This window comes from Cuculus canorus, chromosome 18, assembly GCF_017976375.1.
Source record: "Cuculus canorus isolate bCucCan1 chromosome 18, bCucCan1.pri, whole genome shotgun sequence".
Taxonomy (NCBI): Eukaryota; Metazoa; Chordata; class Aves; order Cuculiformes; family Cuculidae; genus Cuculus; species Cuculus canorus.
This window is the reverse complement of record NC_071418.1, coordinates 7,695,474-7,715,967: the sequence shown is the minus strand read 5'-3', so window position 1 is coordinate 7,715,967 and position 20,494 is coordinate 7,695,474. Positions and strand designations below refer to the sequence as shown.

At 40.4% G+C, this 20,494-nt stretch overlaps 1 protein-coding gene across 2 annotated transcripts in view; it reads left to right on the top strand.

Moving 5' to 3' along the window:
- The window catches only part of TBCD (tubulin folding cofactor D), a 124,619-nt gene that overhangs the window by 10,587 nt on the left and 93,538 nt on the right, over positions 1–20,494 (top strand). For both annotated transcript variants that reach the window (XM_054083264.1, XM_054083263.1), the window contains exons 7-13: positions 1,164–1,296; positions 9,168–9,213; positions 11,724–11,856; positions 13,061–13,203; positions 14,046–14,106; positions 14,514–14,588; positions 17,565–17,659. In XM_054083264.1, the coding sequence (XP_053939239.1) occupies positions 1,164–1,296; positions 9,168–9,213; positions 11,724–11,856; positions 13,061–13,203; positions 14,046–14,106; positions 14,514–14,588; positions 17,565–17,659 (686 nt within the window). The remainder of the gene's footprint in view (positions 1–1,163; positions 1,297–9,167; positions 9,214–11,723; positions 11,857–13,060; positions 13,204–14,045; positions 14,107–14,513; positions 14,589–17,564; positions 17,660–20,494) is intronic.

Sequence of the window (20,494 nt, the reverse complement as noted above, 5' to 3'; positions counted from 1 at the left end):
TCCTTATCTTGCTTCCAGCCTGAAGGTTAGGGCACTCCTTGGAGAAATGATTTAAACTCCTTGAGGCTCAGAAAGGATCCAGGAACCAGTTCCTCTGCTTCGCAGGTGACTTCTGTTACCTGTGCTGTTGTGCAAAACCAAGCCGTGTCCTTGCTGCTCTGTTACCAAACAGCCCCCCGCTGCCTTCAACCCCCAACTCTCCCCAAACTCTTCCTGTCCCGTCGCTGAACACAGTAGGTGCTGACTGACACAGTTCAGGAGATTGCACAACTGCTCGCTGTTTTCCATGTTCCCTGGAGGTAGCAATCCCCGGTAGGTGGCTCTGGGTGCTGTTCCCCATTTACTTTTTGGAGTATGAACTAACAGACGCAGGCTCTGCATGTATCCTTCTTTAAGCTCGATGGATTGTGCTTTGTGAGCTTTCCCATCTACCTTATTTTGTTTGATTGCATTGAGAACAAAGTTTCTTAATTTCATCTGAATTTCTGGTGCGACAAAATCCTAGTTTTTAGGTGCTAAGAACATGGAATCAGGTGACTGCAGCAGTGCCCTGACTGCAGCTTGAGTGGTACTGATGGTGATTGGATATTAGTTTAGGGAATTCACCGTCATGAACCTCTGTTGTCCTCTGTAAGACAGTAACAGTGCATCTCTTGACCCATCCAGTGTGTTTGACCTTTTCCTATACCTGAAAAAGCCAGTATAGCACTGGTGATTGCTCAGTACGGGCCTGGCTGATCAGTGTGGTATCAATGAATTGTAGATTTACAGAAGTCTTCAGGTGTACAGAGTTGCTGTTCCCAGTGGGAATGGTGGAGAATCTTTGTATTTGTTTCCTCTTTTCACTACTTCTTATGGAAATAATTTTCATGTGGGACCTTTGGCAAGTCTGATGCTTCACAATTAAGATGAGAAGTTTCTGAAGTCCGAGTTTATGGGTTGGTATGAAATGAGAGTAAAATTCTGGGTCAGAACCTTGCTCTGAAACTGAAGGACTAAATGTATGGTTCGGAGTGTTCCCAGCCTCAGCAATTTAGGAAAATATAAATTGGAGAATTGTTTTTAGGAGCTGCAATCAGCTGGGACAGCAGGAAAAGATATTTTTCATTGAGAGTCTTACAGACAGTAACTGAAGCGTTTTGTTTTGGTTTTGTCTCTGACAGATTTATTGTCCGCCCTGATGTCAGGCAAAAAAGGATGGCAGACTTCCTGGACTGGACACTTTCGTTGCTATCCAAATCATCCTCCCAGACGATGGAGGGGACTGTCATTATTAATGGCATGCTCCAGGCCCTGGTAAAAATGGTTCTTCCTTTAAAAGATTTATCATACATACTGCTGTGTTAAACCTTTAATAGCATATGCACAGGAAAGTTCCTGTTTGTTAAAAAAGGATAAGATAAACAGTTGGAATTTCCTCTACGACAGTTTTGAAGATGTGACTATCCTATTTTCTTCAAGTGTTCTTGTCATTGCCAAATGACAGTGAAGTTATCAGTACAGGTACTAATAAATAACCTCAAAAATGCTTTTAAAAATCTGTTTGTATATTAGTAGTCATTTCCTCATTCAGTTTGGGTTGTTTGTTGGATTTTGCTGCTTTGAATCAAACCTTTGAAGTAAAAGAAATAATTGGAACTGTACAGAATGAAGAGGTTGGTCTTCTGAGATCGTAGTGGTCTCTCCAAGACTTTTCAGAACTGGTAACCAAAGTGCAAGTGGTTCTTGAAATTTGTATTTGATGTTCTTCAACTAAAATATCATTCTCAGTGGTTTTAATAAGACACACTAAACCTGTTAGACAGCATCCTTGAGCTGTGAAAAAAATGCAGTGTTTCCTGTGTTTTTGTCAGCTAATCTGTACAGTTTTTTTGCTTAATGCTCCTTACCTGGTGAAGTAGCAGCAGTTTATGACTTGGAACCGAGTTCTTAGTTTGGGATTTAAAATACATGTGTTATACCTGGAAAAAGTCTGTAAAATGAAACTGCTACTATGTGGTGTCGTTGCTCTTATACATTCTAAAAATATCTTTTTATAAAAGCTTTCTTGTAGTTTTACATCCTTAAAAGTGTAGGTGTGCGTTTTGAAATACCTGAATGACAGTTCTAGTATCTGTTGCAGTTTTGATGTCCTAACACACTTTGGTAGAATCAGGGAGATTGTGTGGGTGGTTCCTTCTCATTTTTACTGCTGACTGGAGCTGAAGTAGCGCAGGCCAAGTTGGGTGACGTGCTCCTGTGCATAGGTTTAAGGATTTGCTGGTGTTTGTATGAGTTTCTGTAATTTGCATAAATTTGCAGCTCTTTTTAAATAATTGCAGTGAAGACTCACATGCAGTGTGTGCCTGAGCATCAAAGCAAAGTTCTGGAACAAGTGTGGGGTATCTGTTTTTTGGTTTTTTTTTCCTCTTTTTCCCTCTAGCAGCTCTTCCAAATCCAAAGATAACAGAACTGATCTAAATTTAGAATGACTTAGGACTGGCTGTTTAGGCAGGAGGAAGCATTATTTGTATGCATTGCAGTATGTTTCAAAAGACAGAATGATGTTTCATCATTTTATTGTCAGATCTGGAAAGACAACCTGACTGTTTGCCATCTTCAGAACGTGATGAGACCTGCAGGATGTGTAATACATTCATGTTCTGTCATAATTCCTCTGAGTTTGGCTTTGGCTCCATCCACCTGTTCATTAGTGCATGCTAAGCGAAACAGGTGAATCCTCAACAAGTCAAATCGAAACTGGAATGTGATACAATATACCTTGGAGCAGAAGCCTGCCTTCCTGCATTTATGTGATTTTTTTTCCTCCTCTGTGGGGATGATGTTTATCAGGCCAGTTTTATTTGTGTCCTACAGCTCATAAATCCTGTTCTATTTGGTAGGTATGAGCAGACCGAATTTTTAAAGCCTTTGCTTGTCTTTTCTTTTTGGTCTGCAATTTTTAATTTCAGTTACTACCCTGTAAGCATGAATCCCTGGCATCGTTAGGGAATAGAAGTGTTCAGAATGATATGTGTGCAGGTGTGTGTGTACGCAGACATGCAGAAGTGGAATAGGAAATATTTATTTCAAGAGTTTAATAGGAAGAATTTCGTAACAGGCTTGTAGCAGTAACGTGTTGTTAAACCAGAAATATCAATTGAAAATGAAAGCGCTGTTTAAAAGAAGTAAACCTTTGCTCTTAAACGTACAAGATTCTAACAGCCTATACAGAAACATCCTAAGTAATTGCTAAGTGTGTAAAGCAGAACATATCCTCACAGAGACAACAAGAACCTGTGTTGACACACTTCAGAATCCTCTACCCTTGGATTCTTGGATTCCTGCAGCTCTTTGTTACTCTGAGAATTAAACTTCAGTTGCCTGGGCAGTTCTCTTTGTAGAAGCAGGAGAAAAAGACTATTTTTCAGTTTCCAGTCAGGACAACAAGGCAGGTTTTTGGGAATGTAACCCACCAGGATGGGATAAAAAGTCTTTTTCTCTTCAGATGCGCTTGGGGCTGCCCCTGTCGGGGGGTAGTGGGGGGGGTTCAGTTGGGTGGTGATTCTGTGCTGCATTTGGTCCACATTTAGGAAACAGCTTGCAGGGAGATTGGCATGGCAAAACTGTTTAAAAAGACATGAAACTCTTGCATGTCAATGAACTGAAACTGCAGGTTGGGTATGCAGTGAGGAGTTGGATGTTACTGCGCTTTGATCTGCCTCGTCGTGGCCGTAGGTCGGGGTGATGTGTGCTGCTGTTTTAATCCAGCTCAGCATTGTGTGGAACAAGTACTTCTGTTTCGTGATTCATGTTCTAACACGCAGCCTGCATTACATGTTTCAGTTCCACTGGTGCTTTTTTCTTTTCCCCTTTCCACCTGCTGTCACTGATATTCCACCTTCCAGCAGGTGGGCACCAGCAGGAATCGGGCTGGCTGGGTTTCAGAGTCAGGTTGTAGAACTAAACTCTTTAATGGAAACTCACCTTGCAGTATTGACTTAGGTTCACTTTTGTGCTTGGATACTTAGTGCATCTGAAGGATTACAAATGTTGGATTAATAAGGAATTGCTACTTTTTTTTTTTATAGCATTTGTTTACTTGAAGGAAACTTCTAACCTGTTTCAAGACTCTGCATTTTAAATTCTCTTGGTCTGGAGGTTTGCTTTTAAACCTACCATTATATCGAACAGCTTTTTAGTTATTGCTGCAGGGTGTAGCACTCCCAGTTCTTGCGTGACGGAGATGTCATCATGTTGAGGTAGCCTCGGGCACTGAAACTTATTAAACCTTATTTGTTTTATAAGTGATTCAGTATACAAGTGTGAGTAATAATTAAAAAAATAAAACGCCCTACACAGTGATCTGATGAAACTTGAGAGGCTGAAGAACAGGGCATTTCCCTGAGCTGTCTCTAATGCAGGAGTTATTTAGCAATAGCTACACGCTTATGTAAATTTTGCTCCAGGGAAGAAAGAATTCTCTAACTCTTTTCTTTCAGACCCAGAGGCACAAAAATAGAATATTTCCAAATAGAATGTTTCCCAAGTCTCTGTATTTCTGGCATTCTGAAAGAATTAGCGATGTTAGGATTGTCTGTTGGTGTTTTTTTTTTTTTTTTTAAAAAAAAAGGTGCTGTTGCTTAGTGGTTTGGTATAAAGGTGCAAAAAAAGCTGTGTTAGTATGAGGAGAAGAAAAGAAATCTTGTGTCTGCAGATCCTCAGGCACTCACCCCTTTGTGGTAATGCTGTATCTCATCTCATCTCATTCTGAATGGCACGGAGTGGCCTCATCTGACACTTGTGAGCGTTTTCCCCCTCTCACCAGATGTACTGTGGTTGGTTCAGCCTTTGGAAGTGCTGTTACCATCAGGCTGTTTGTTACCTATTAGAATATAGTGCTGTCTCAAGCTGCTAATTTTTTTTTGTCTGATTTTAGACAGTCTTGCTAAGTTGGAAAGGACTGATTCTGTCAGCTGTCCGTGGGTTAGTCTGAACTTTGCAGGCTTTCAACTGATAAGTAACTAAGATCTTATGAAAAATGAACTCCTCTTGCCACCCATTGAACTGGGCTGTGTATTGAAGTTAATTACCATGCTGCTGCTGTACCCTGACAAAGACAAGACTTACAGAAGGAGCACCGTTTGTGTTGAAGACGTGGTAACTTTAGGCTTTAACTAATGTATTTTACCATTAGATGCACATATAATGCCTTGAATACTCTCTACTTTCAAGCATACTCATTCTTCGGCCAGTGTGTCCTCTCTCGCCTTGTTTACCTCCCTACATCTACCCTGGAGGCAGGGATGGTGGTAGCTTTCCCTGGACCTGCAGGTGTCTGACTACTAGGGGGTGCTCCAGAGTAATGGAAGAGATGGAGATTTCTTCTCATCAAACAGAGGCTAAAATCGTCCTCCCAGCCTTTGGCTTGATTGGTTACAGCCAGAAGGGAGATCCAGACCTGTGTCTCCTGCTCTGCAGGAAGATGTGCTTGCTGCTGAACAGCCAGGCTGCCCTAATGGTGATTTGTGTAGCTTCGGGAAGGTGTCCTGAAGATGAACCTGGTTGATACATCTCATGGAGGTCGGCCTGAAGTCAGTTATGCAGACAATTGGAAGGCATGGTGTGTTTCTTCTCTGATTACTAAGAAACTAGGTTTTGTTTTCCTTGCACCATGCTGTTTCTAAAGCAAAACCAGACTTGACAGTCATCATTGCTTGCACACCACTGATTGTCTCTAATTTGTAGGTGGCTTAATTATTTATAAGAGAGGGAGTCTCATACTTCTCAACAGTTCAACAGGTTGGGTAAGTTGTTGTGTGCTGTGTGTCCTCATTAAAGTGAAGAGGCTGTGGCGTAACTGTGATTGCAAGGATACTCCAACAGACAGGCTCCTTCCTTGCAGCGTTGTTAACAGCCGACACTGAAATGTCTATGCAGGTGGCAAACCAAGCTTGTTAATCATTTTGTTTGTATCAGATTTTTTGGAATTGTGTGCCTTGGATATTTTTGTTCCTTCAAGGCAGGAGCTTTAGGCCAACATCAGTTAAAATGTTCTTTTATTGCCCCTGGGAAATATATCTCACAAGCTCAGAAATTTGGGAAATTTTGGCTTGTAAATACTTTTTTTTACATGCTTTCACTTACAAAGAAGTAACGAAAACTTCTTTTTGTGACATTTCTACACCCCTTCCCCTTGACACTGGATTTCCTGCTGTGTGGAATATCTGCAGAGTAGTGCTCAACAGTTTGGCAAATGTCTGGTGTTGCTGAAACACCAGTAATCTGATAGAAGGTTCTGTCTGACCTGTACATCACTGGGTGCAAATAGAACTTTGTTCCTTTCAGATATTCGGCATTTTCAGCTGTGTTTATTCCGAAGACAGTAGGTAATGTGTTCTGTTCCACCTGTGCAGGAGTCCCAGACAGTGCGCTGAGGGGTGTGAGGGTGGGCATCCAACTTTTGTCTCAAAGCGCTCCCAAAGCTGTAATAAAAAGCTGTTTCTCTGTGTTATCACTGCTTCAGCAGTCAGGCTGGGTTTTGTTTGAGTGTGCTTGAATACAATCCTGATGATTTGGAGGCAACTGCGTGTGCCTTAACAACAGAATTGACTCTTCACTGGGCATCTATACTTAAAGGAGAAGTGACTATGAAGGTGGGTAGTGCGGAAATGTAGCTGTGTCTCCTAGCATCTGCTGCAAGCTTGTAACATCATAGAGAAACCATCGGACAGGTTTTTAAAGCGGAACGTGGGAACAAAGTCATACATAAATGAGCTTTGTGTGTTCCATTGAAGAGGTAGAAAAATGTTAGAGGTGCTGTAGGTTTGTTAATTATAGAAAAGACTTGTAGATTTTTGGCTGTCTTCGTTTTTCTTCAGGCTTTTTAATACAGCAGAATATTGTTGCATTAGTGGGAAATAGTGTTTTTTGGATACTGATGTGGTATATTGATAAATCTATGCTGTATGTGTGCCATTTGTCTTTCGTTGTTTCACTGCACTTTTTTTGTGGGCCTGGAGTAGTTCTGTAGAAAATTGTTTTGTAAATGTAGCTTTTAAAGGATGCCTTCCAACTACCCGTTACTTGTGAAAAGATGAAAAATCTTGAAAAATATATATATCATCAATTTCTACTGTATAGCTTGTAGTAGACTTGATCAGACGTGCTAATTTAGGATCCTAAAATGCGTTTTTTTTAACAAACCAAAACCGAATGGGTACATAGCCTAAAGGTGTTTCAGTGGCCTTTGCTGCTCCTAACCCTACTTGCAGCACAGCAGGCAGGTGTGTATTTGGTACTTGTGAGAAAGCACATGTTTTTTAAGTCTGTTCTTGTTAGACGCCAAGGCACTTGTAGTGAGGAAGATTTTTCTTTTAGTGAATGGCAAAGCAAGGAAAAATAAGTGACTGAATGCAGTAGGCTTGATACATGCCGAATGACCTGAGGAAACTCTGAATGTGAAGCATGTTTTTGTCACGTGTCCATGGGCCATTCATCTCACTACAGTGCTGGGTCTTAACCTTACTGGGGTGTTTAATTGTATGTCAAATGATTTTGTAGTCTCTTTGCAAATGTAAATCCCTCAGCACAGCAGTTACATTTTACCTGTTGGAGGGACATTTGTAGTCAACTTGCAGTCAGATTTCCGTAGCTGGTTTGGTTTAGTTTGATGTGGAATTCTCAAAAGCTGTGGAGAAGCAGGGTGAAACACTCGGCAGCTGAGCCTGTGCTATGTCCCATCTATCTGAGCACAGTTGGTGCTCCTAACTGAGCTCACTTCCACACCGGAGGGACAGGATGTCATCCAGAGGGACCTGGACAGGCTGGAGAAGTGGGTCTGTGTGAATCTCATGAGGTTCAACAAGGCCAAGTGCAAGGTCCTACACCTGGGTCGGGGCAATCCATAGTTGCAATACAGGATGGGGGATGATGCGGTTGAGAGCTGCCCTGCAGAGAAGTACTTGGGGGTGCTGATTCACGAGATGCTCGATACGAACTGGCAGTGTGCACTCACAGCCCAGAAGGCCAGTCCCAGGCTGCATCAAAAGAAGCGTGGCCAGCAGGTCGAGGGAGGTGGTTCTGCCCCTCTACTCCTCTCTTGTGAGACCTCATCTGGAGTATTGTGTCTGGTTCTGGAATCCTCAACATAAGAAGGATATGGAACTGTTGGAATAGGTCCAGAGGAGGCTACAAGGGTGATCTTAGGGCTGGAGCACCTCCCATATGAGGACAGGCTGAGAGAGTTGGGCTTGTTCAACCTGGAGAATAGAAGGCTCCAAGGAGACTTTACAGTGTCCTTCCAGTACCTGAAGGGGCTACAAGAAAGCTGAGGGGGGACTGTTTACAAAGGCACGTAGTGATAGAGCTAGAGGCTATGGGTATAAACTGGAGAGGGGCAGATTTAGGCTGGACATAAGGAGGAATTTTCACGATGAGAGTGGCACTGGAACAGGTTGCCCGGAAAAGTTTTGGATGCCCCATCCCTGGACGTGTTCAAAGCCAGGCTGGATGGGGCCTTGGGCAGCCTGATCTATTGGGAGGTGTCCCTCCCTGCCCGTGGCAGGGGGACTGGAGCTGGATGATCTTTAAGATCCTTTCCAACCCAAACTATTCTGTGATTCTACGATTCTGTGAGTTCCTGGCTGTCCTGCTTCCCAGCTGTAATTACTGCGTTGGTGTCCTATGTGTGGGGTCATCTCACAAGTCTTGCTCAGCTTGGAGACGTTCACTGTCAGGACCCCATATTCTTCGGCCTTTATTCCTGCTCTACAAATTCTGCTTCGATTTTATAGTTTCAAAGTGACAAGCTGTTTGAGAGAGTTTGGTCTGTGGCTGCACCTGCACTGAGCCTTGTGACCGGCACTGAGCAGGATGACTCCGAGAACCGAGCTGGCTGGAAACTAGGGGCTTTTTGTTTTGTTTTGTTCTATTCTCAAACCTGAGTTGAGCAACTCCCTGAGTTGCTGCCTGTGCGATTGCACTGATGGGAGGGGAGGGCTGGGCTTGCAGAGTCCTTGACTTGCACTTAGAAAGAAGTAGAACTGCACCCTGAGACTCTTTTCCTTTTATGCTATTTAAATGAGTAAACGCTACGGGTTATTGCAAGAGTATCGAACTACAGGCTTGATGTATTGTGCTTTAGAATGTCTGTATTCTCATGTCTGTTTTCCCTAATTTAATTATAGGCACAGCTATTCAAACATGGCAAAAGAGAAGACTGTTTACCATATGGTAAGTTTGTAATATCCAGATTCCTGTTTTTAAAGCCATTTCCAATAAAAAAAAAGGAAAGAAAGATTAAACTGATAACATAAATCGTTAGAACATCAACTGCTTTATATGTATTAGCTGCTGAAAAGTTTGCAGAAAATCTTCATGTTCCAACATAAGCACGAGATGTTGGGAACTGCAGGTTTAAGGCATGTGATGCTGCATACAGGAGGCAGTTGGGGTCGTGTAGTGATACTGTTAACTGAGAAAAAGCTTTTAGTTGCAAAGACATGATAACAGACACGATTAGGGTTGAACGGGTACCTGAGAAGAGAGCACAGATGTTTCTAAACAGTGTGGCTGCCTCTTGGAATTACATTCATCTCATGGTGAATTGTGGAGTATGGTCAGAACTGATTGCAAAATAACAGCTGTTTTTTATTGATAGCAGTAATGAGAGGTAGGGAAAGATGTTGGCTAATTATGAAACACTGCAAAAGGCCTTGTCAGTTGTGTAGAGCTCATCAAAGCACCAAAAATGTGGTTTGTGCTATTCGCAAGAATCAAGTGGTAAAGTAAACTTGCTGTAGAATGTGTGCGATTTCACCTAATGGACGTATTCTGACTTCTGACATCACACTTTGTAGATTTAGTGCTGGAAGCAGTTCCCTGCTCCCAGCTACTAAGTCTGAGATGCAGTTGCTTCCTTACAAAATGCTCAAGATATCGATAAAGATGGAGATAAAGTAATGAAGACAAACAGAATGGAATGACGTGTGTTGTACTGCTGGTCGGGAGCAAACAGAATGTATTGGGGAATGTCATTGATTAGCAATAGCAGGCAGCACAGTAAAAGCTTAAGGAGTAATAAGACTGACAGATAAGCAGGATAATAAACAGGGTAGATAAAATATGATACAACACGATAATGTAATTTAAACATACAGCTGTACAACAGAATAGTCATAATTGGTATGAAAAGATGTTTAGCTCTCAACATTATCCTTGCTGGTAAAATTGATGTTTTGACCTGTGGTGTATAAAAAGAATATTAAGTGGTTACGGATCTGGTAGTAAGAGAAAAGTTAGGGGTAAACCACTGAATTAAATTTACCACAGAAAAAATTGAATGCTTGCAACTAAGAAGCAAATATTCAGGCAGAAACTGGTGGGGATAAGACAATGTGGGATACAAAATATATCAATGATTTTTAATTATTACAGGTTATAACAGAGCTGAGGATCAAATAGCAGAAAATAAACAAATGCCAAAGGAAGATACTGTTGGAAAACTTTTGCAGTGTAGAATTTGGTTTAAAAATAAGCCCTAGTCCTGAAGCTGTTTGCATGGGGCTGTAGATGCTTCGGCAATTCAGGGTTGGCAGGACTCAGAAAAGGCACATATTTATGTAGTAATTTTTTTCCTGTCTTTGAATAGTGATGTTTCTACAGTCTCTTCTTCCTAAACCATTGGTCTCTTTAGCTTTTATGACTGCAAAAACCAAAAAGCCCGGGTTGCTGGAAGGTATCACAGTTATAGGCATCACTGTCTGCCTTTTTGTCTGCATGTGCGATTTTATTAATATCGTAGTATGTCAGGATGAATCATAAGCCTTTTTAAAAACTGAGAAGTTTTTTTAAGTCACATGTCCTGCAGTTTCTCAGAATTTGAAACAATTCTTATATCTCTGATCTCTTAGCACTTTGAAAACCATGATATGAGACTGCTGTAAGAGATGGCAGTGTTTTCCCAATGTCATTCGGTGTTCGCAGTGCTTATGGCAAGAATGATGGGTCCTTCAGAGTCCAATTTGTTAGTCACTAACTAATTATCAACTCTGAGAACAGTCATGAATTGTTTCATGCTGAAAATGCACAAGGACTATTTTATTGGTAACAGGAATGCCTTTCTTGTTAACATTTTGAATCCTGGAACTTTATACTAATTAACCCAAGGTTCTTCATTCATCTGTGTTTTTATTCTTCGGACAAACAACTTTGTTAGCTTTGATGTGCCCAAATGAAAGGTTTTGTTGCTGACTGTTTACATGTGCACAGTATTTCTCATGTTTGAATGTTTATGGACATTCATCATCCTAAATATGTCTGTGCCGGAGAGGTTAAGTTGGTGCTGCCTGAAAATAATAAAAGAGGAAAGGGAGCGCTTTCCTGGTTTGCAGAAGCTGATTCCTGGTGCTGTTAGGCTGCTGGGAATTCTTAGACTCTGAAATATACCTGGATATGTTACTTCCAGTGAGAACGGGAGGTGCAAGTACTCTCAGACTGTAGATGCATGATGATTTCCATAGTCAAAAGTAATCCTTAAAGCAATCCTTCCTGTTTGGTGGGTGACGGATATTATCACTATTTGACCAGTGTCAAAGCAATGACAAAGTAGGTAATGAGGCATTTGCAATTCAGTAATACCTTTAAAAGTCTGAGTCTTCTAAAGAACTTTCAAAATTTTACAAACTTTACTTATAGAGATATTTTCAAAATATTTTTTCTATCGTCTTTATTTTCTTTTACAGCTGCTGTTGTACTTCAGTGTCTTGACAACTGCAAGCTGTCAGAAAGTAATCAGATGGTTCTTCGCAAGCTGGGGATGAAACTTGTTCAGCGACTTGGACTGACATTTGTGAAACCAAAGGTGGCAAAATGGAGGTTAGTTTGAAGATCAAACAATTTAAAAAAAAAAAAAATTAAAAAAAAAAGCATCCCCCCAAAAAAAAAGTACCTAAAGCCGTATGTTTGACTCCTGGCCTTCTGCCCTCCTGGCCTCCCTTCCTCTGAAAGAAAGAAATCCTTGTGTTGTTAGGGAATGAGCACATTCTTCATTTGAACAATTTGAATGAATGAAAGAATGAAAACCAAAAAAATGTTACATGAAAGGTAAAGAGTTATGGTTGAAATTTTTAATTTTGTATTTCTTCTGCTGTGTTTGGTTTCCAGTGATTTTTTTATTTTTTTTTTTTTCCAGGTTTGGTAGAGTAAACCAATCCTGTGACAAGCCAAACCTTTTGACTTTTCGTGTTGCACATTACACAAGCAGAAGCCTGTTCCTATGTAATGCGTAACTTGGTAAAGATGGGAGGAGAGTGACCTTCATTACTGGAGTTGATTTTAGTATAGTTTTGTAAGAGTGAACAGAAATTTTTCCATTATGCAGTTTTACCCTGATTCGATAGAAGGTTCACAGGGGAAAAGTGGTTTGCAATTGCACTTTTATTTTGCATGTTAGTCAGGTTTTGGTGTCTGGTTTTACTTACTGCCAGAGAGCAAACTCTGTTCTAGATTTCTTGCACTGATATTGTAAAATTGCAGGCTCCCTTGGTGACTATTTTTATTGCGTTTCTTCTACCAACTTTTGAGAACGTCCTTAGGCATAGAAAATTCTTTTTAGGTGGAGAGTGTACCTTGCCCAATGGCAAAAGCCAGTTTAGCATGCAAAATATCTTTTGTAAGAATGAATCTACACCACAGGCTAAATATCTAAGCGCCCCTTGGGCAGAGAGTACTGAGCTGGCTTTAACATTTAAACCCCAATTTTTTTAATAAGTTGATTTTATTAATATTTTTTTATGCTTTGGAGAGGTTCTTAGAGCATGGGAATCTTGCCTCTTTCTGAAACAGGAAAGGGAGATGTAATGAGAAGGAACCGTTTAAATAGTCGAGCTCTTTTCACCGTGGAAAAAGAGACAACTGGGTCACGAGAAAGGGGAATGGGATACTTTTCCCTTTCCTTTAGAGGGGAGTAACTGGAGAGCTGTACACTGGGAAATGAAGTAACTTGACAAGCAGGCTTTATGGCAGTCTGTACTTATTTCAGTTGGAACTTAAACAAGAAAAATGTCTGTTTCTCCTGCAGGTATCAGCGGGGCTGTCGGTCTCTGGCTGCCAACCTGCAAGCTCAGGGCCCAGTTATGCAGAATCAGGTGATAACAGTTGCTGCTAATGAAGCTGATGATGAAGAGGAATATGACATTCCAGGAGAGATTGAAAATGTTGTAGGTGTGTTAAAATTGGTCAGAAATTACTGTAAGGCCTGTAAATTAAACATATATTGGAAAACAGCCTGCTTAGTGCTAAGAAAGTCATGTGGGTATCTGTGCTAATATGAATTAGCAATTGGAAAGACTAAAATTTCCATCTCTGCAACTGATTAAAGTGGACTACCTTTTTGTCAAATTATTTGGGTTTCAGCATCTCAAGCAGAAACTCAGTACTGTGGCATTTGTTGTGATTTTGGGGGGATGGAATTACTGAAATATGTTCTACCAATTTTATCAAGTAATATGAAAGGGAGATCTTGAACCTCTCACAAGTGGAAGGATGAATTAAAACTCGGAGTGAAAAACAAAATAAAAAATTGTCTTAGATGAAAGACAAAGAATTATGGTTGGAAATTTTAAGCTGTGGTAGTGCCAAAGGAACAGCATTTGTTTATCAGTATGCAGTTGTACAGCAGGTCCTCTGCCAGCGTGCTGATGGATATGCTGTACGTAAATGGGCAAAAATTGCGTCAGGAGACTTTTAAAACTGAATAATCTAATGAACCACCAAAAAAAGCACCGTGACCTCCATTTTGAATCTTCCACAGTACTTAAAATGTCAAACCAAATTTTCTCTTTTAGAAAATTATTTTGACATCTTTTTTGTTTCTTTGTTACACAAGTGTGACTTGAAATCAAATAGAGGAAATATAGATTCAGATGGAAAAAATACAGTTACAAATATTTTCATTTAAACCGGGGGCAGTTATTTTTAAGAGGAAGATGAATTTTGAACATTTTAAGAAAACTTTCTGTTGTTAAGTAAAATTATCTGTTTTGTTTAAATAAAATTATCTGCAGAGCAATTGTTGGTTGGACTGAAAGACAAAGACACCATTGTCAGGTGGTCTGCAGCAAAAGGGTAGGTTCCTTACAGTTACTCTAAAAAAAGTAAAGTAAACAGCCCAGAAATACAGTCTGATATAATCCATGTTTGATAATTTGTGTGCATTGTCAATATTCACAGCTCCTTCTCATGTCTTTAGCGCAGCTTGGTGTATAAAGCTGCATTTATGTCCTTTTTGGGGTCCATATGGAATTGCGCTCATCTTTGGGAAAATATCAGACAGATTTGGAAACAAAAATTCTGGATCAGACTTGCTTTGAAGGCTGTAAAGGAACATTTCTTAAAATTTTTTTTTCTCTGGCACTGTAAAAAATGTTTTCTTATTGTAAGTTTCCAGTCACACAAATTTTATAGGACTTATTCATCAAATGCAGGAATAATAAATCCCTGTGTACTTTTTTCTTTCTTTTAACTTCTGTAAGCATTGGTCGAATAACTGGAAGACTTCCAAAAGAATTAGCAGATGATGTGATCGGATCTCTGTTGGACTGCTTTAGGTAAAGATCGTATTTCATGCTTTGCATGCAACTGAAACATATCTGCATCTGAAACAGGAAAACAAGAGTTGGGAAGACAGGTGTAAAAATCTGTACGTTGTTTTGCTCCTCTTCTCACAGATTTCAGAATCTTCTAAGGCATGGATGTGCTAAGGTTGTTCTGTAAAGAAACTATTCCTAATCCTTCATCTTGCTCCCACTCTGAAGTAATGTGCAAGGACCGAAGCTGAACTTGGGAAAAATAAAAGAGCGCTCATTAACTCGCTGCTTTAAAAAATCCTGGTGTGCTCATGTCTTGAGTGTTGCGTGCATTTTCAGAAACACAGTAGAAATGGAAGTTCTATTTAAAGGATCTCAGGATCACCAGAGATAAGAAATCACTATGTGAGGAGAGGCTAAAGCATCTAGAAAGAGTGATGAGTAGAAGGGATATATTAGAAGTTTATGAAATGATGAATGGCAGGGAAATTATTGCCCTGTAGATTTTACATTATTAGAAACAAACTGAAGTAGCAGGTGGCAGGTTTGGAATAAAGAAAAGGTGGTGGTTAGTCTCACAGCGTGTAGCTGAGCTGTAAAATCTGCTTGCCGCAGGATGTTGTCGATGCTGAGAGTACATGTCTGAACAGTAAACCTTCTTTTCTGCAAACTCGCCTTGTACCAAGGCACGTACTGTCAGACGTGTCAGGGAGGCTTTGGGCCAGCTGAAACTTTAGTTTGATCAGGCATAGCTGCTAGGTTGTTCTTTTGTATCTCTTGTTTCTGCATCCATGTAGAGCATGTAAAGGACTAAATTATTAAACAAGAGTCATATGCTCTCTTTTATATTGTTGGTCATCAGGTCTTCATTGAGTACTTGCGCATTAAGATCTAAACTAGTGTTTAGACTCAGCTAATAACAAAGAATAATGTCTTTATTGGCAGAGAGTATTGGTCGTGTTCAGATTGCCACTCAGATGTACTCAGTTCTAGAAAACCTTCTCATATTGGTTGTGAGTACAAATTGAAAATACCAGCTCAAAGAATAACACATGAAAAAAGAAGGTATGAAGTCTTAAAATCTTGCAAGGAAGGTATCTACTTAGACGCTAATTACAGTATGTCACTGTGATTAATTTAGGAGGTGCTGTGGATCTCAATTATCCCTGGAGCTTCAAAGACCTCTACTCAACTCTGCTTTCTTTCCTTGTTTTCCAAGTCATAGGGATGAGTAATCCAGCTAGTAATTGAGTGACCTGCTTTCTCCAGAAAGACCTGGGAAGTGATGTAGTCAAGGACAAAAGAAATGTCTTTTGTATTATTTGCACAAAATATCTAGTGACCAAAACAAAAATATATCAGTTGCTCATCAGAGGCACTTGAACTGGTATGTCTTAGGATAAAAAGAAAGGATTTTTTACGTGTAGGTAGACTAAAGGACAAGAGATGGGGAAGAAATAACTGAGTGTGGTGAGATGATCAGCTCAGCCTTGCAGGGGTGTATGAGCCTTCTGGTTTTCAGGGTACTTGTGAAGGATCTCAGAAAAAAGGTGACCGATAGGGTGAGGATATCAGCTGGTGATTTATAGTAGCCTAACCTAAAGGTGACAATAATGAAAATGTTATGAAAGTCTATGTTAAGTAATCGGACGGTAAATAACATGAGCTCTAATGTCTAATGAAGGCAAACTGACGTGCTTGGGGAAAAGTGCAGCTACTGGTTTATAAACCAGCTATTACTGCTAAGGAAAGAGATCTCGAAAGTCCTGATAGTTCTTTTGAAATGTCGGTAGGGTGTTCAGCAGCTGTCAGAAAAAAATAGTTAAATGAGAAGTTACGTGTTATTAGGAAAGGAAGAGCTAACAAAACTGAATCAGTGAAAAATGATTTAAATGAGCAGGATTTTTCCAAGTGGAAAGAAAAAGCAGAGGGCTATAATGGAGATATGCAAAATTATAAATATGAAAGAAAGAGAGAAAGTGAGTAATAGTTTACTGTTCACTCTTTCGTATAATGTTGAAGCTGGGAAACATCAGGAATTATGTTTTCACACAAATGTGGAAGTCATTGACACAGGATGTTACGAAAACTGTAAGTGTAAAGAGAGTTCAGAAAGTGTTATATACAAATGAATGGAGGAGAGGCCCGTCAGGGATTATTAAACAGGACATTCTGGCTGCAACCCCGAGCTTGGGTTGTCTCTCGGTTGCTAATGGCCAGAACGAGGAGGAGGCTGATATGGGAGTCATCGTTTATGGGTCATCTTTGGCTGAGTGTCTGCTCTTGGCCTATGTCAGAGACAGGATGCTGGGATATGACCTAGTCTGTCTGTCCAGCATTTTATTCTTAGATTCCTTTTCCTAGTTTCATACGAAATGAACTTTCCCTGCTTATTCACACAGTGTGCAACCTTTTCCCCTCTTTACACCTTTATCTGCCAGGACAGCAGAGGTTGGGTACCATTTTTGATTTTTTTTTTTTTCCTGTGTTTACTACAAGTTACTCTGTTTTGTTTTATGTTTCTGTAAAGGTGGATAAACTCCACTGTTTGCTCAATGCGTAAGCTCCTATAGTGTGTTCATTGAAAGCAAAGTCCCTGGAACCGCCTTTGCTGGTTGAGGGCTGTGTTTGGCACTAAATTCATTAATTATTTGGGGTATGTTCATGATGCTATATTACCATCTTTTACCAGTGTACTAGAAAGCTGTTTTCCTTTTCTGGCTGAGTTTAAGGTATTGAGGTTACATTTATATTGATAAAAAGGGTTTTTGCTTATTTGATCGTGTTAATAGCAATATTTATGTTGCACAAAATGGGAGAGAAAACATGCTCAACTTGTCGTTCTTATAGTTTAGAAATCTAAGAGGGTTAATAACACCATAAACAGATGCTGATTTGGAATATGGGTCTTTTAAAGTGTCAGGAATTCACCATGCAACATGAAAGCTGAAAAGGGAAGGGCAGTCTTAACAAAACTTGTCTTTGTTCTGAAATCAGTTTCCAGGAAACAGACAATGCGTGGCATGGTGGATGCTTGGCGCTGGCTGAATTAGGCAGAAGAGGATTGTTACTACCTTCCCGAATTTCAGATGGTGAGTTGTTGTTGCTGAATGTTAGCAAGTTTGTGAATTCACAATTTATAATATTAGAGTGTGAACGTGTGGCAATATACCATAATTTGCTGATGTGAATGTGCCGAATAATGACTCCAGTGTTGAATTCTAGAGTGAAAAATACGCCTATGAGGAAATCTAAGGTACTTCTGTCAAAAGCTTTGTCTTGGGTGTGTCACTTTTATGCTGAATAAATTTTTCTTTCCAAAATGAAATTAGTTTCTTGATTTTCTTCTTTCTTCCTCCCTCACATGTTTCTTTGCAGTTGTGCAAAAATAATTCTGTATGTCTCCTTATTGTGTCATTGTCATTACATAAATAGAATATATTAAATAATTGATGACTCACTTGCACTTTAAAGCTAGTAGCTTGTGCTGTTTGTTTCTGATTAAATTTTAGAGGCCAATTTTGTATAATTTATACAATGAACAGTTTAAGTTTTCAGTGGGTGTTTGGAATATCAGGATGGAGAGAAAAATAACAGGGCACGGGAACAGGCTGCCCAGGGAGGTGGTTGAGTCACCTTCCCTGGAGGTGTTTAAGGGACGGGTGGACGAGGTGCTGAGGGACATGGTTTAGGGAGTGTTAGGAATGGTTGGACTTGATGACCCAGTGGGTCCTTTCCAACCTGGTGATTCTCTGATTCTATACAAGAGGATGGGTAAGAACCCCAGTCAGAGTCAGCGACTGACTAACCTGCAACTGCTTTGGCTACCTGATACTCAAGAATGAGCTACATGTGATATGATATTGAGCAGGATGAGTAAAAGAGGGTGTTCTGAATCGGTAGGGATAGAATTTGGAAAGACTTAGCCATGCAGTGAGATGCAGCTAGTGAGGAATATATCTGGTAATGACAAATCATGTTATATCTCCATCAGTGTCAAACCTCTATAACTGAGCAGATCTAGGCTGCAGAATAGCCATAGCACTCATGACATCCCTTCTCCATTTTTTCCGTTTGGTTTAATGGACCTTGATTTCCTTTAAATTGATGTGAAAAAATAATTATACTAAATACAGTATATCTGGTGTATATCAAAAGCAGTGGGACCAGGAGATTGAGGGAGGGGATTCTGCCCCTCTGCTCAACTTTGCTGAGACGCTACCTGGAGCCCTATGTTCAGTTCTGGAGTCTTCAGCACAGGAAGGGCATGGATTTGTTGGCGTGAGTCCGGAGGAGGCCACAGAGATGATCCAAAGGCTGGAGCACCTCCTGTACAAGGACAGGCTGAGAAAGTTGACATTGTTCAGCCTGGAGAAGAGAAGACTCTGGGGAGACCTTCCAGTATGGAAAGGGGCTCCAGGAAAGCTGGAGAAGCTCTTGATCAGAGAGTGCAGGGATAGGAGGAGGGGGAATGGTTTTCAGCTGAAAGAGGGGAGATTGAGATGAGATCTTAGGAGGAAATGTTTTGCTGTGAGGATGGGGAGGCCCTGGCCCAGGCTGCCCAGAGAAGTGGTGATTGCCCCATCCCTGGAGGTGTTCAAGGCCAGGCTGGATGGGGCTGGGAGCAACCTGGTCCAGTAGGGGGTGGAACTGGATGTAAGGTCCCTTCCAACCTAAACCACACTATGATTCTAATTTAATTTACTAGTCTGCCTTATTCAGTTTCGCTTTATGTAAGTGATCCAATCTGCTGTTAAAGTAGAAATTTGAAGTGAATGATGGTAATTTGTAGAAAGACAAAGGAATGAATTCCGGAAGTTGGAAGAAAAGCTAACACAGTGATGTTAGGAGGAACTGTGTTGTACTTTGACAGACAGACTTATGTTCAGATTATCCTTAAATTAATTGATTTAAGAAGCTAGGACAATTGCAAGGTAATATTCCTACCTTGGAATAAGTAACTACACAATTAAAGACATAGGAAATCACTTCTGGACAGCAATTATGCAGGAAAGGACTTAAGCGTTCATGTGTGTGACCTACAATAAATCAAAAACTTTATTTCAGTAGAGCAAGAGTGCGGTCATCCTTCCATCTCCCTTGATAATCAAATCATGAGACATAGGGAACTCGGGACATCACACTGACAAGATTGTTTAAAGAAAGCTAGCCTAAAGCAGCAGGAATCATGACAGCAGGAAATAAGGCTGTCAGGGAAAGACTGAAAGAACTCAGGTTATTTGGTTGGGAGAAGGCAAAGCTGAAAACTTATTCTCTTCTGCTTAAAAGGAAACATTTACTTCTGACAAGTCTTTTCAGTGACTGGGACAAGACTGCAGGTAATGAGTACAACAGCAGCACTAGAATTGTTAGGTAAGCACTGGAGCTGATTTTCTTATTTGTAAGGAGCTGGAGCCCTAGAGTAGTGAGTTTATGGACATTAATTTAGGAAGATTTCTGTTAGGACAGGCAGACATCAAGTTCGAGTACGGAGAGCTGTTTGAATATTTAACTTCTATGGTCCTTTTCAGCCCAACTTTTATTTTCATCTGAGCAATGGAGAGGGGGTGGATTTCACCACTGGATCTTGTTTTATGAACAAAGTTTGTGTAGAGATGGTGAAGATTTGCTCCATGAATGGTACGGTAAACCACCAGAAACCTTTTCCTTGTTGACCTAAAGAAATTCAAACTAACAACAGAAGAGATACATGAGATTTTTTAAAACTTATGGATAAGGGAAACTATGAACCTGTCCGCTTCCAGCGATAGCGAGGCAAATAGCTTAATGTTTGAAAACCAGCAGCGGTGACAATAGACCCCATAATTTCATGTTTGGAAATGGTGGGTTTGGTAGCCCGTGTCTCTAAGGTTGAAGCTTTAAAGTTGGTGTAGAACGAAAACCTCTTTTACCTTGTTATGTACAAC